This window comes from Vigna unguiculata, chromosome 7 (genome assembly GCF_037176805.1).
Source record: "Vigna unguiculata cultivar grain cowpea cultivar isolate G323 ecotype 2 chromosome 7, ASM3717680v1, whole genome shotgun sequence".
NCBI lineage: Eukaryota > Viridiplantae > Streptophyta > Magnoliopsida > Fabales > Fabaceae > Vigna > Vigna unguiculata.
In genome coordinates, this window is record NC_140798.1 from 9,085,661 (window position 1) to 9,101,464 (window position 15,804).

Consider the following 15,804-nt stretch of genomic DNA (forward strand, 5'->3'; position numbering starts at 1 on the left):
AGAATTATGCCACTATAAACTAAAGAAATGTTGCACGACACATATTTTCAATATATTCAACCAAGTTCATGTAAGTGAAGAGTTTCATTTTCTATTTGATGCATGTCATGTATAAACTAATGAGTCTGGTATAAATTTCAACTAATAGAGTTAACACATTAGAAAATGGTCATTCATTCTTCTTTAGAAATTAATTTTGGATTATTATTATGGTTGTTTATAATACATTTATGGTTCCTAGTAATTTCAATTTTTTTTTCTTTTAGTTATATGATTTTCTAAAGTATTTTTGAGTAAATTTTTTCATACATGTTGTAGAAGTTAAAAATGTGAATAGAAAAAATAAATAAATTGTTATGTAAAACAAGTTTGTGTACAAATTGAGAATTTGGTTTTGAACAATTTATAAAAATAAAAATAAGTAATATTATATTATATTATTTGAGTTTATCTGAATCAGAAATTTTGTGTGAAATTATTAGGTTGAATAGGGCATGGCAGAATAACCGTGACTTTTGGGGTGTGAGTAAATGAATACATATTGGCAACGAAAAGCTGATAGCATTAAAGCTGAAGATGGTTTTGCATCGATCACAATCATATATTTCAACCACCCAATCCAAACGAAATATTAGGAACGAATAAATGCATCAAACATATTAATAATCATAATAATAATAATAATAATATTATTATTATTTTGTTTATATTACTACCTTTTTATCTTCTAAATTTTATATATCTAACTTAATTCAGTAAATAACCTTTGAATTTGTCTTCCTCCAAATAAAGAAACATGAAATTTGTCTTTATAGTAATATTTTGAAAATTATCCTTAAATAATTTATATTTAGAGGAAGATAATAATGGTAAAAAAATTTATTTTTAAATCTGAACTCCTCAATTTTACAACAGGGATCGGAAGGAGAAAGAGACCATTGATGACACCTTATAAACCAAAATAAATTAACAATGTGTTGAGATTTGAGAAAAATAACTAATATAATGGATCAATAGAAAAAAAAAAGTCTTACAATAAGAACTAGTAAATAATTATAATAATAAGTTATAAAAAATCTGTAAAAAAAATAAAGAATTATCATTGGTAAGTTAACTTCTAACTCAATTTAAATTCGTTTAACTATCGAGTTAAGTAAGTCATATTGAGTTTCATTTACATTGAAAATATTTAAAAAAAATTTCAACTCAACTAAATTCAAACCCATGGTGAGTCGGTTTGAAAGCACCAACAAAACTTTGAATTGGATGTACAATGCAATACAATTGATTGTGTTCCCTACTTGTTTATACATTGTAATTATGCCAAATTAAAGGCTCATATCAATCAATCAAGCATATGATACTCGAATATATTTTATATTCTATGAATGTTATATATTAGGTTTTCATAACTATTCCATACAATATGTTCAACAAGTCTAGAAGAGCATTCATTTCAAAAACTTCACCTTAGTGAACAACCATCTTCCTTCTCTTAATATTCAAGAGGTATGTGTTTTTCCAACTTAAGAGTACATTACTAATACACATTCAAAGACTCTTTTAATTTTGTTTGTCTACATGGTGAATGGATACAAAGTATGTCGGTGGAAGTTCTATAACTACCATGGAAAAACCTATCATCATAGATATGGTTAATGACTAATGAGCACGAGACGAGTTCATGTCGCAAAAACATGTTTTCGACATCATCTACCTAACAAGTTGAATCGTTTAGTTACTACTAGAAAAATGATAAATATTGACCAAATTTAGTGACCAAAAATTTTAGTTACTGCTAGTCAATAAATTATGACTAAAAATTTCAGTCACTACTAGTCACTAAATTAGTGACCGAACTTATTTTTCTAAATTAGTGACTAATTTAGTGACTGAATTATCAGTTACAAAAAATTAGTGACTAAATCATAGACTATTATTAAAAAAGTAATAAATAATAACTGAATTTAATAACCAAAAAATACTAAATACTTGCGTTGGGCGCCACTAAGATCACACTCAGTGCTTCAAATACATAATGTTGTCAAATTGCCTGTGGTTGAGCGCCAACATTTATGAGGCTGAGCACCCCAGGGATGAGCGGTGGAAAAGTGGTGTTGAGCTCCAGTTAATGAGAAATAATTGTGCTGAGTGATGGAAATTGGGGTTGAATAGTGGCAATGCTAATATGTCAAAAATGCGTATTTAATCATGTTTTCTTTGAGAGTTTTGTTGGATTCCTCATTTTGCATGATAGAGAAGCATTTTTTGGTGCTTGGAGAGCCTCTTGAAAGATGTTGGGGGTGTTGGAAAGCTCTCCCACACCACCTTGGGTCTTCTCCTCCATTCATGGTTGTTTTCCCCCTTTTGGGGTTGGAGAGGATGATGGGTTGCGATTTGGAGATGGAGACGCAAATGGGAGGTGCAAGTGGAGCATGGAATGGCTGCCAAAAACCTTGGGAGAAGGCTTGCATCTTCTCTTTGGTTTTCATTTCTTCCTTATCTATTTTATTTCTAAACCCTAGGTTCTCCACCATGGAGAATTAACCCTATTTGTTGAGATTAAATGTAATTCTTGTATAACTTGTGTTATTAATATATATATATATATATATATACATATATATATATATATATATATATATATATACACACACACACACACACCAACAACAACAACAATATCACTACCACAACCACAACCACCACCACTAGAACCACTACCATCACCATCACCACCACCACCACCACTATTAGCACCATATCCACCAGCACCACCTTCATCACTAGCACCACTACGATCACAACCACAACCAACACCACCATCATCACCACAACCACATCCACCACCACCATAACCAACATCACCACCACCACCATAACCAACATCATCACCACCACTACTACCACTAGCACCGCTGTTTTCACGACCTTTATCACTAACATCACCACCACCACCACCAATGCCACTGTTTTCACTACCTTCATCACTAACATCACCATCACCACCAATTAGGAGAAGTTTATAATTTGGTGAAAAATATATTTTAAATTTAAATATTATAAAAAATATACTGAAACTCTACTTATTTGTGTTAACAAATTTAAGATGAATTTAATATATTTAATTTTTTTTCATCGAAGTCATTATCATCCATCTAAGTCTAATATAAACTAATTTAATGACCATTAAAGAGGTTTACATTCTTTCATAAACATGTATTTATTATATTATGATTTTTTTTAATTTCTCACTGATTTATTTTAAATTTTATTATTTGACTAATGACATTAAATGAACGGGTGATTTTTTATTTAAAAAGTAAAAAATTAATATCTAATCAGATTAAATTCATGAGAAGTAAATTTTATATCAATACATTGTGGTTAACTAAATTATTTAGTTTCACAAATTTAAATTTCTACTAAAAATTTTAAAATTTTTGTCTTACGTTCTTGGCGGCGGTTCATTGTGTGCTCTAAATTTTGAGTTTTATTGTTTGCTCGAAACTCATTCTTCTCTTCCTCTATTTTTTATTCATCTTCCAACTATATGTCTCGTTCACTAGCATTCTTCCAGTCGTGTGGCTTTCTCTCTAGCCGTGACTCTCTTCTCTGGTCTCACTCATCGCTCTAGTAGGTGGAGCTCTGGTAAGTCGCAAGTCCCTTTTCTGGTCTTTGACACTTATCGTTATCTGCATTCTAATTTTGACATCTCCAGGATTGGGGTCCACTCATTCTACATTGCTTCCAATCTCTTCACAGCGATTCAATCAAAGTTAGATTATCTCACTTTTTGACCTATGTAAATTAGGGTTTAGTTCCTGTTTGATTAATCTTTTTGAAATTGGTTTAATTATTTTTCCTTTTGTGTATAATTGAGGGTTATTGTCAGTTTGAGGATTTTGGTTTTGATGGTCTCCTATATGTATTTGGGTTTTAAAAGGCATAAGTAACATTCTTTGATATATTTGTTTTCCAAGAGCAATGGTGCTAGGTAAGGAAATAATTTTGGGGTATGTATCTCCATGTTCATTTTTTTTTTCTTTATTTAGTGCTACATATTACTTGTTTAGTTTTTGTGGATAAGGTCTTTATTTCTATTTTTTTGGATTTTTTTAGTTCTTAGCCTGATTAAAAATAGTTTTGTCTAAATACTTTTATAAGCTTTGAATTTATTTAACCATGCTTGAAAATTTTGGATCATTTATTGTATCCTTTCCTTTGATCTTCCATCTCTATGGTTTGGTTTAATTAGATAAATAAAATGAAAAGTGAAGTTGAGGTAACAAACAGAGAGCTTCTTGGCTTTAGATATTATAAATAAATGTTATGTGGAAAGGAGTGTGTGTGAGAGGTGTGAAGATTTTGAGAGAGACATGGAGTGAGCATGACAAGAATTAGAGAGGAAGAAGGATGGAGAAGGGGACCTGGGCATCCCCAGTGAGAAATTTTACCGCTTATATGTGACAAAATCTAAAGAAATCAAATCATATTGACCAAAGAAGAAGTTAGACAGGTAGCTTCGGTCACAACATCAGTGTGCAAATTAATGCCTCTTACCAATACATCTAATAACAACATTAATTCTCATTTTCTCGGCAAAAATAATGTTGTCATAGGAATAAAATTTGAAACATTTGTTCAACGCCGAGAAGAAGCCCAACTACATCAAAGTAATGAAAGATCTTCAGAAAACTCTTCTATTACTTCCATTGATGATAATGAAATATATAGTGTTGTTTTTGGAGGAGGAAATAAGGGGAATGTATATGGACTTGGTGTATTGAGCAAAAATTTTACTCCTACATGTGCTCACTCTAGTACCAGCCAAGCTCCAATGGTTCATCAAATACAAGAAATGCGTGAAACTATTTAGAAATTAAATGGTGAACTGAAAGCTAAGGACAAGACATTTGAAGAAAAGATGGCGCAGTTGATGCAAGATAATGAGCAATAGAAGGAACACATACGCCAACAAGAAGAGCATAAGAAACTTGTTTTACAACACATCTAGTTGAAGAATATTATGTCAGACGCTTCTCCTCCTAACAATGGAGATGATGTAGTAGACCATTGTATTGATGGTAGTCCACATGAATATTAGTTAGGCTGAATTGTATGATGACTTTTAAAACTTGTAGATGTATTTAGAACTAATTTCATTTTGGTTTTATGTTGGATCATGTATTAAACTACTTTTTACTATATTATATGTTGGAGTTTATTATTATTTAGTAATTAAATATTTTGCATTTATATGTAGGTATAAAATTGAATATAAGCAGGTTGATTTAGCCACCAATACTATTTTAATTAAATTAAAAAAAACATACCTATTTGTGATTGAATAAGCGACTGAAAATCATTTTGTTAAATTAAAATTTGTTCCTATTAGCCACCAAATTAGCGACCAAAAGTTCAGTTGCAAAATTGGTCTCCAATGCTTACCAAATTTTTAATGACTGAATAGAATTATAATTTCAGTGGCTATTTAGTCATCGATTTTAAAATCACTAGCTAACTGCTTTGCGACTAGAATTTTCGCTACTATTTATTTTTCGTGGCTAATTCGATGGCTAATTCGGTGACTAAGGATGTTAGCCACCAATTTCATAACCGGCTAAAATGCTTTCTTCTAGTAATGTATAGTGGTTAAACATTTTCGTTTCTTTGGTGTTATAAGCTTTATCATTTTGAAATGAAGTACTATAATTCTTCATTTATGAAGCCTGTAACAACTTAGCTTTTTTTTTGTTGATGTGACAACTCAATTTATGAATTTTGTTAAATTGTAAATATAATTAAACTTAATTTCTATTTATATTCTTAAATCACAAGAATTGGAATTCTCTAACATATATTAATTCATAATATTAAATTTACCATTGATGATGTCTCGTTTGTGTTTCAGTAAGTTGAACTATTTCACTCAAATTTCATGTACTAATGCAGTTAGTATCTCCAAAAGATTGGGCATAACATTTCAAAATTATTAGATGAAAATTACGATGTCTCTATTTCGATAAATTGAAGTTAAAATAGAGATTCACGATCTGATTTATCAGATTTTCTTCCAATTATTACAAATGTATTGTGTGAATAAATAGAGAAGCAACCACCAATTCTGTTTCGTTGAACATGGAGTTGACCGAAGATAGTTTGGGGTCATAATAACAAACTAACAATGTATCAGTTTGTGATTTTAATAGTTTAACCAGAATATTATCCAATGGTAATTAATTTTAAAAAAAATTAAAGTATTAACATCTCATTAAAACTTTTAAATTATAAAAATTAAAGAAATTAATAAAACAATAGAATTGTAAAAATAACTCAAATGATAAAAAATCATAAATCATTTTCAAATGCAATTTGTTAGCAACTATTTGCTTAAATGTCCCTCCTTAGCTTTGCCTCATCAAATTAACCATAAAAACGACACAATAGTCCATTAGACATCAAGGAGAAGTGAAAGTGTAGGAGAGTTCTTAAATATATTTTTAAAGCTGTAAAATTGCTTTTAATTGAAAATAAGTACAAGAGAAAATATTTAATACTTAAAACTTATCTAAAAAGAAAATTCAAAATAAAACTTAGTACGAGATTCTTAACGTCGTCATCCATAAATTACATTTTTTTTTTACATTCAGTGAAACTAACTTTTTGTTTAAAATTAAGTAACCAGACATCTTTTTTTCACACCATCACCATGACAAGACAAGATATTTGACAAAAGTTACAGACATGAACCATAAGGTGTTATCATAGTTTTTAATCTTGTCAAACCTTACAGATCGTTAGCTACCCACATTAATCCTTTTTGACATCTACATTTCCAGGTTTAACAGGATCTGCTGGATTAGGTTCAGCATCTGCCTCAGCCTGCCAATAACAGCAATTTTGTAATGTCAGTTCACATTTGAATTCATGGAAGCTTCATATGCTAAATCATCAAAACAAAATTGAAAGCATGCGCAAACGTCAACACAAGCATTATGCACTGGATGCATGAGGCAAGCACAAACTAAAAAGAAAAAAACAGAATCTATCATGTCATGAAAGCACCAACACACAACACAACTAGAATGGTCACTACCTGTTATAATATTGCATGTTTGAGAAAAACAAATAATTGACAACAGAATAGATTATTTCTCAATTGGGAGATGCATATCATCACCAATAACAATAACCCTCGTCAGGCAAGCCAAATATTATACTGGAGCAGACAATTGAACATCACCCTAAAATTGTTCCGGACATAATAGTATCTTTGCAAATGACTAACCCCCAGCATCATGCATGAAGTAACATAAGATAAAAGATAGTAGAACAGACATCAATTCACTCAAAATTATCATTGATTTGACCAATTATACTTTCATTACCCGTCAAAACAAATTATGTAGTACCAAATATAATAAAGTTGAAAATAATACAACCAAATCTTTTTTCATTCAAATTTGCAAGAATATTCTCATAGGCCTGGGCACAAAATTCTACTGTTAATCCAGGAATTCCACATCAACCACCCTATTCATTAATTAGGATTAGGTTTTCCTCTTTCCCAACTCTTTTAGGCACAATGTTCAACTTCTTTAACTCTGAGGCATCTATTTTCACTTGGAACTGGATCAGAATGATAAAGGAAGGCATATCAATATTCAAATTTTACAGAATTCAAGTTCTAAATCCCATTGCCGGCGACAGCTTTCAGAACAAATCACCAAGAAAAAGAAAATTTGGAACATTATGCACAGTGAATACTTCTTCACATGCATGTCCGTGTCGGACACGTGTACAACAGGTGTCTGATATCCTGCTAAGTATCGAATTCAAAAAATGTCTACATAGCACTAATGAGAGTAGATATGGTGATCCTTTTTTAAAAGTTGGAAAGTCAAACATATTTTCTCTTTAACAAACAAACCATTTATTAGATTTGTCTTTAAACCTAAATTAATGGTATTTTATTACAACCATGATGATTAATAAGAGCATAAAATTTCATGACTTAAATTCTCTTTTTATTATTTTGAATTCCATCTCTCTTTTCTTTACAATTACAAAAGTTTTATTTGTTCTGATTACTAGGTTACATTTGAAAATAGATTTTCAAGTGGTTGCATGAAATTCCAAAAGATTTTTCCTAATTATATTTGACTATCTAATTCTATAGATGACTTTAAGGATATAAATCTTGATTGTCTGCCAATTTAAATTGTTTATAATAATATTCAATATATATAGTCATGTCTTACATTTTGAGAATTATTGTTGTCACAGTGTGTGTCCAGTGTCTATATAAGTGCTTCATAGCAACAAAGAGTTAATAAAATTATAAATTCCCGTGGTTTGTGGTTCTTTCAATAACTCTAATAAATTGAAAAACAATGCTCCATAATCCATATTTCTGGCATGAATTCCCATGACCCCTCTTATACTTTATTTAAAAAAATTCTACACATAAAAACCTAGAGTACTGAAAAAACCTTGAGCTTTAAGTTCAATGAATTGGTTATTCCAAATCATTTAGGAAGGCATTAGTTGAACTAATGGATTTGTAATGTGTTTCTAGTTACTCTAAAAACATCTCAATTCCCTGCCCCATATGTTCCATAAATTTTAGTCATATGTATCTATCCATGATTCACACACAATATTCAGAATGTTCTACATAGCGACATAGTTGTCAGTCATTGCACCACGCAATACAACCACACTCTTTAATCATGGGATGGCTGATGTTCCTAAGAGGTAACCCCACCCAGAGAATGACACATTGTGATGCCAACACTCCCAAATGAAAGCTCAACTTCTCACCACATAAGCGGTAGCTGACATCAGCGTTAAATAGCCACTATAGCAGACGGCGACACCTTCAACTGTTGGATGACTTCAACTAAATGTCCGCTATGCTACTATAAGCTTTCCTCCATTCTCAGCTATCCACAACTGATAACACTAGCTGAAAGGAGACTCACATTCCCCAATCCTCACAGGTTGTATAAACTATGCATAAGGCCAATGAGGAATTCAAAACACAGCATCACATTGATTATTTCTGCTTCCTATAGACTAAAAGACAATAATCATCCTTATTATTCAGGATGAAATCATATATTACTCCACCCTACCATTAAACAACAGAATCTCCCTTCCAAACCTCCAAATTGAGCCATTCCGGCAAAATCTTGTCATTGTTAAGCACAAGAAGAACTATTTCAAAGCCATATACATCATGGTTTCTGATTGTCTTTTACATGCAAAGGTTAATTATCAACATCTTAACATGTTAGTATAGAATTTAAAACCTGCTATGCCCTTTTACTACCAAATTACCAATCAACCGTATATCTCCTTATTGGTTGGTAAAATACAAATGAACAATGCATAGAAATTAAATTTTGCTATAAACAATTAAGATTATGCTCTCACTTACCTTACTAACAGGAGTGGTTGGAGGTTTGTATGGACATGCAGCAGGAGCCCTCTCTGGTTTCCTGTACTCCCAACCAAAAACCCGATAGATCTTACCCTGGAAAGAGAATTACAGATCAACAACTACCCAAACATATCCTAAACTATAAATTTCATTAATCACTGTCATTGCATGTAAAGTAACAAAAGCATAATATGGAAAATTGCACTTACCATGATAAAATCGAATAGAAGAGGGAGAATGTTAATTATCGGAACCAGAAAGAGGGGCAACAAACAAGCCAAGCAAACCTGCACCATGACAAATTCAATTTTGCTTAAAATTAGAAGAAAACACAAAAGAACAAGACAATCAAAGATAATTCTACCATGTTGAGATGAACGAGTCTGAGAGTACACAATAAACAAGAACAATTGATTCAACTCCACAATTCCCAACAGCAACAAGGTTTGTTTAGAAAAGCAAGACAATTTGGACATTGACTAAGCACGTCCAAGATTATATACGCGTTCGTTCGAATTCACACGATTCGGCCCATTCATTATAGTCCATGGGCTGCAATAGGGATTCAAAGCCCATCCAATAATCAACCCGTTTATTTGATAGACATTCCAATGTAAAGTTGTTGGTTGATATGAAACTCTTGAATATCATATATTAATATACTTATATCTTATCCTATTCAAAGGTAATGTATACTCATCTATCTTATATTGTATATTTCTGTGATCAAGAATTGAATCAGTTAAGTTTAACATAAAAGCATGAACAAATCTCTTCACTTCCTTCTTAATATATAATGCTTACAAATAAGTTTAAATTATATAATAATTAAAACATTAAATTTTTGTTATTATTCAAATATGTTTTGAAATAAAATATTTACATCATAATATTAATTTTACAAAATTTATATGCTTTATGTATAGATTTAAGAGAAAGTAACTATAAAAGTTAAATAAAATTTTGTACAATTTTGTTAATATTAATTTATATAATATTTTTTAACATTACCTTAAACATAAATTTAAATCAAATTATTTATTGAAATATTATATTAAAAAATAATTATGAAAATATTTTATAGAAATCTTGTAAATTTTTAATAATTTTCATATTTTATAAAAGAATTGAATTAAATTTTAGTTTTTAGAAAATTATATATAACTTTATTAGACAAATTATCATTAAAAGATTATATTATATCTTAATATCATTTAATGTGTTATGTTGTGTGAATCACATGATTATACAGTATAATATTTTTATCTTATTAAATTCTTATTTCATTATATTATATTATCATATCATTATATAATGTCTAATAAATAAGTCCTTATAGTTTAGTCAGAGAATATTTATTTTTATAACAAAACTGTTTTAATTATATTTACCCTAATTTATTATTTACTTAATATATAAAATATTATTTAAAAGTTGAATATTAATATTATTTATTATTATTATGGACTAATATGTTTTATAGGATGTTGCAGTATTTTTTAAACTTTTGAGAACCAATGTAAATACATTAAAGGTGTACACGAAAAACTTCTTTCAAGAATGAATGAAATGCTTCTAAAAAGTTGTCTTACAAAGGAAAATTAAAATAGCTAAATATTTGGCGGGGTTTTTTAGTACCATCATATTGAAGTTTTAAAGTTTAGAAGAGCAAACCTTCTTATTTTAGTAGATTGTGAAATTAGAAGATTATTCAAGAGCACTAGAATAGAAAAGTGATACTACATCGATTATTTGAAACCTATATTACATCAATTTTTTCACTGATGTTGTATCAGGTGAAGTAGAAAGTATGTGATAAACCAATGTTATAGCATTAACATATAACTTCGTTTAAATTAGAATTGTTTTAAAATTGAAAAAAAAAAGTCAAAAGGAGGGAAGATATTACATTGGTTAGTATAAGAATCGATGTTATATCTTTTTGAAATGTGTAAAATGTGTTTTTTTTTAATACTAGTTTGGATTTTGGACCTATCCAATAACCTGCAAAAGGAACACATTCTAAATTTTAGACAATTCAAATTGTACTATCCTATGGTACAATAAAGCATGGTAGTTGAATCGTGAATCGTATCGTGTATCGGAGAGCTTAAATTTTGAATCATGAATCGTATCGTATCGTGAATCGTACGATTCATAAACATTAAAAAAATGTAACATATACTTAAGTATATAAGATATATAAATATGCAAAGAGACAATTAATAACAAAACAACCTCATAGTCAATTTCAGCAATGTATATATACCACATAGATTCACAATTTCAGCAACACAGCCTTCAAAAAACATTGTGGTTGCTGCCTAAGATTTCTTTAACTATGGCTATATGCTACTAAACAAGTATTGCATTATAGCCATCCAAAAAATAAGTATTGTTGTTGCTTGGATCCTAAAGAACCTCAAAAAAACATTCTAGTCTAAATCATTCATATTTCATCATCATCATCTCCAAGATCTACATCACTTAAGTCATCTTCATCATCTAGTGAAAGTTCTTCCCCTTCATTAATGTCTTCAAATTCCTCCTCATCTCCTACTATGGATTTTCCTTTTTTATTGGTCTTGGCATTTAAGTTTCTTGGCCCTATATTAGCAAAAGAAAAAGAAATAAAGTTTAGTTCTAGTTTGTTGACTTTCAAATTTCAACTTGTGAATAGAAATAATTACCTCTCTTCCTTTTTTTATTTGGAGCTCCCTCTTCATCATCAAAGCACTCATGTATATCCATCCATGACGAATCAATAGGCAAACAAGGATTTTCTTTTTCTGTAATCCATTCATCATCTGATTCAATATCTGACAAACATATGGGATCATAAGTTTCCCCCTTCTCTTCTCTACTCTTTTGTCTCAACTCAAGTTGGAGATTGTACTTGACATAGACAAGAGCATTTAGTCTTTGTTGTTCCAATCTATTTCTTCTCTTAGTATGAACTTGGTCAAAGGTGCTCCAATTCCTTTCACACCCTGTTGCACTACATGTGAGACTCAAAATTTTCATGGCTATCTTTTGTAACTCTTTACCTTCTCCTCCATAACTCTCCCACCAAAGAGCTATCAAAATAAAGAAGTATTGAATTATAATTTAATGTAATTAAAAATTATAAATCATATAAAAGTGGTAATGAGAGTAATTTCATTACCAGGTTGTTTCTTGTTTCTAGTAGCTATTGCCATGTGCATTCCAAAAAGCCCCTTAGCTCCCTTGAACTTTTCAAGTTGTTGATCAATTGTAACTCTTGTGCTAACATCCAAAACCATTTTTTCAAATGTTTCATATAAACCAATCAAGACCTCCCTATCCGGATTGAAATTTTTGTCATAGTGATATCTAACACAAGAAAAATAAATTGATGACATGAGAAGAACGAAAATAGAGGTACTTGGTAGGAAAAATTTAGGTGAAATATGCATTACCTAGGATTGAGATAATAGGCTGCTGCATGGAGAGGCCTATGTAGTTGCAAATTCCACCTAGTGTCAATAATCTTCCACACTTTTTTATACCTTGTTTCTATCTTTTGGAAATTTTCAGCAATTTGCTCCTTTGCTCTATCCATTGCTTCATAAATGTATGGTATTGCTGGTTTTGCATCACCATCTACAAGCCTCAACACTTTTACAAGTGGAATCACACATTTTAAGCAATAGGTGATTGATCTCCAAAATCTACCATCACTCAACACCAAATTCATAACTTGCTTACCCTCACTTTTATTAGCATGTGGACTAGTAGCCCATTCCTCTGAAGCAAACATTGATCTAAGAGCATTCTTTTGTTGCTTAATACAATTTAATGTGAGAAAAGAAGTAGCAAATCGTGTGACAGCGGGTCTTGCTAATTCTCTTCCATTAGAGTAGCTTCTATACAAATTAAGAACCCATGTATGCCTATATATGTACGTGGTGATTTTCTTTGCATTGCTAATAGTATTGTAAAAGACTGGAAGCTCTCCAATATCTTCAAGAACCAAATCAAGGCAATGTGCTGCACATGGGGACCAAAATAATTTGGTTCTTTTTTCCATTAACATTCTTCCCGCTGCCACAAGGTTAGAAGCTCCATCAGTAACTACTTGGACAACATGGTCCTCTCCAATTTCCTCCACCATGCTGTCCAACAACTCAAACATTTTCTTCCCATCTTTAATGACATCACTAGTATCAATAGATTTCAAAAAAACAGTCCCACTTGGACTGTTAACAAGAAAATTAGTCAATGATCTTCCTTTACCATCCGTCCATCCATCGCACATCAATGTACATCCCCATTTTTCCCAATCAGTTTTATACTTTTCTAGACCTTGTTTGACATTATCCACAGCTTTTTTTAGATATGAAACCCTTACCTCATGATAAGAAGGAGGTTTTAATCCTTTGCCATATTCTCCAACAGCCTTCAACATTTGTATAAAAAGAGGGCTCCTTACAAGGTTAAATGGCAATGCATTGCCATAAATACAGCTGCAAATTTCTCTGATTACATCTTCTCTATTTTTATATGTTGCATTGATTGTCATTTGTTGAAGATCATTTTTTCCCTTTGTCACCTCTCTTGATAAGTCTCCTCCACAATCAAAGCTGCCATCCTCTGTCTTTTTTTCTTTACCTTTTAGCATCTTCACAAATATTTCTTTCACATCATCAGGGACACTACAACATGGAATAACATCTTTTTTTGTTCCAGCAAGGTGTTGTTTCATTCTTGCTATACCACCCCAACAAGTGTGAGAACAAAACTTGCATTTAACCTGTAGCCTATTTGGTGGAACACTGTCACAGTAATTCCAAGTAATGTCGACCTCCCTTTTCTACTTACTCATGTTTGAAGTTCAGCAGCTGCACAGATGAAAAATTCCCTACCCAGAAATGTGAAAACAACCTCCCTGCCCAGAACCCCGCACCACCACAGAACCACTGCGCAACCACCACAAAAGCACCGCACACACAAACAGAAGATGAACAGAGTAGTTCGCGACAAAAAAATGCAACCACCGAGTGACCACCGCGTGACCACCAGAAACACCGCGCGACCACCACAGAACCACTACGCGACCACCACAGAACCACCACACACACGAACAGAAGACGAAAAGAGGCGTTCGCGAGACGAAACGCAACCACCACCGCGCGACGACGGCACGACCACCGCGCGACCACCGCGCGACCACCGCGCGACCACCACAGGTCCACCGCACACACGAACAGAAGACGAAAAGATGCGTTCGCGAGACGAAACGCAACCACCACCGCACGACCACCGTGCGACCACCGTGCGACCACCACAGCACCACCTCATCACCACCACAGTACAAGCAAAGGTCGAAAGTCGAGGTCGAGAACGAGAGTCGAGAGGTCGAGTTCGTTAATGTTAATATGTTTGGAAGAGAGAGAGTTTCAATGTGAATAAAATAAAGGGGGGAAAATTTAGGGTTTTAAATTGGGGGTAAATTGGCAGGGGAAAAAATTTAGGGTTTTAATTTGGGGGTAATTTTGTATCGCGAATCGAATCATGATTCTTACGATTCGCACTTGTATCGTACGATACGTTTACGATTCGGGAGTAAAAATGATACATCGAACGATTCGTATCGTGGAGGGGGTGTATCGTATCGTATCGTACGATTCGTATCGTGAATCGTACGATACTTACTACAATGCAATAAAGTACTAAAGTCTATCAAAACTATTAGGCTAAATGTTAAGGCTACAACTTAAACATCCAAATAAAACATTCCTAATGATTATGAAAATTAATTTTTTGCCTCAAAAAATATCTTACCAATTTCATACGAATTTCTTCAAGTTTATCTTTTCCCAATGGTTCGACAGCCTCAAAAACCTGAAATATGGAATATATATTAATTATGGTATATCATAGGAAGCAAAGTTAAACATCAATAATTGAAGAAACTCTTACATTGGCTCATGAATCAACAATAGTAGCACGAGCTATGGTCCACATCCAATACATAACGTAGTATCCACACTCAAAGCTTCAACGTGCCTATTGCACTAATATATGAAATTTATGTAATTAATATATGAAGAATTAAGAGAGTTTAGTTCATAATATATAGATTTAATGCAGACTACATACCTTAGGACAAATCCAATCAAGATGGGATGAAGATGTAGTGGATTTACCATCAAAGACATCATTGACGTTAACAACACTAAAAAGAAAAGTCATTAGTAATTTACAATATAATCATGATAAAACACATTACTATTGTAATTAACACATACCTTTGTATTAAAGTTTTCATTTATTTGCTTGGCTTGTTGTGCAATGAACAAAACCATACAACAATACGATCTATCGGGCAAATA

The 15,804-nt window shown here is 31.8% G+C and overlaps 2 protein-coding genes across 3 annotated transcripts; both read right to left on the minus strand.

Moving 5' to 3' along the window:
• Positions 1–6,583: 6,583 nt before the first annotated feature.
• LOC114190507 (uncharacterized) lies at positions 6,584–15,804 on the minus strand. 2 transcript variants are annotated; one of them, XM_085675873.1, is made up of 7 exons: positions 15,721–15,804; positions 15,572–15,647; positions 15,392–15,486; positions 15,254–15,313; positions 9,658–9,735; positions 9,446–9,541; positions 6,584–6,885 (listed from the first exon to the last, which is right to left on the minus strand). In XM_085675873.1, the coding sequence occupies exons 4-7, from the start codon at positions 15,260–15,262 to the stop codon at positions 6,814–6,816; spliced, it is 255 nt and encodes an 84-aa protein (XP_085531999.1). In that variant the 5' UTR covers positions 15,263–15,313; positions 15,392–15,486; positions 15,572–15,647; positions 15,721–15,804; the 3' UTR covers positions 6,584–6,813. The 2 variants fall into 2 exon arrangements, with proteins under 2 accessions (XP_085531999.1, XP_027935221.2); XM_028079420.2 differs by lacking the exons at positions 15,254–15,313; positions 15,392–15,486; positions 15,572–15,647; positions 15,721–15,804 and adding an exon at positions 9,813–9,987.
• On the minus strand, positions 11,309–15,222 carry LOC114195920 (uncharacterized). The gene is made up of 4 exons (XM_028086367.2): positions 12,889–15,222; positions 12,615–12,802; positions 12,139–12,525; positions 11,309–12,055 (listed from the first exon to the last, which is right to left on the minus strand). Exons 1-4 carry the CDS (start codon positions 14,172–14,174, stop codon positions 11,898–11,900), a joined length of 2,019 nt encoding a protein of 672 aa, XP_027942168.2. The 5' UTR covers positions 14,175–15,222; the 3' UTR covers positions 11,309–11,897.

Bases quoted from the DNA above. Each gene is read 5' to 3' on its own strand.
- LOC114190507 (XM_085675873.1), bottom strand. The intron at 9,542-9,657 runs GTAAGTGCAATT...TTCTCTTTCCAG, and splicing joins TTCTATTCGATTTTATCATG to GGTAAGATCTATCGGGTTTT. The intron at 6,886-9,445 runs GTAAGTGAGAGC...TGTTATTGGCAG, and splicing joins CAACCACTCCTGTTAGTAAG to GCTGAGGCAGATGCTGAACC.
- LOC114195920 (XM_028086367.2), bottom strand. From the start codon at position 14,174: ATGAAACAACACCTTGCTGGAACAAAAAAAGATGTTATTCCATGTTGT. The intron at 12,526-12,614 runs GTAATGAAATTA...TTATTTTGATAG, and splicing joins TAGAAACAAGAAACAACCTG to CTCTTTGGTGGGAGAGTTAT. The intron at 12,056-12,138 runs GTAATTATTTCT...TTGCTAATATAG, and splicing joins AAATAAAAAAAGGAAGAGAG to GGCCAAGAAACTTAAATGCC.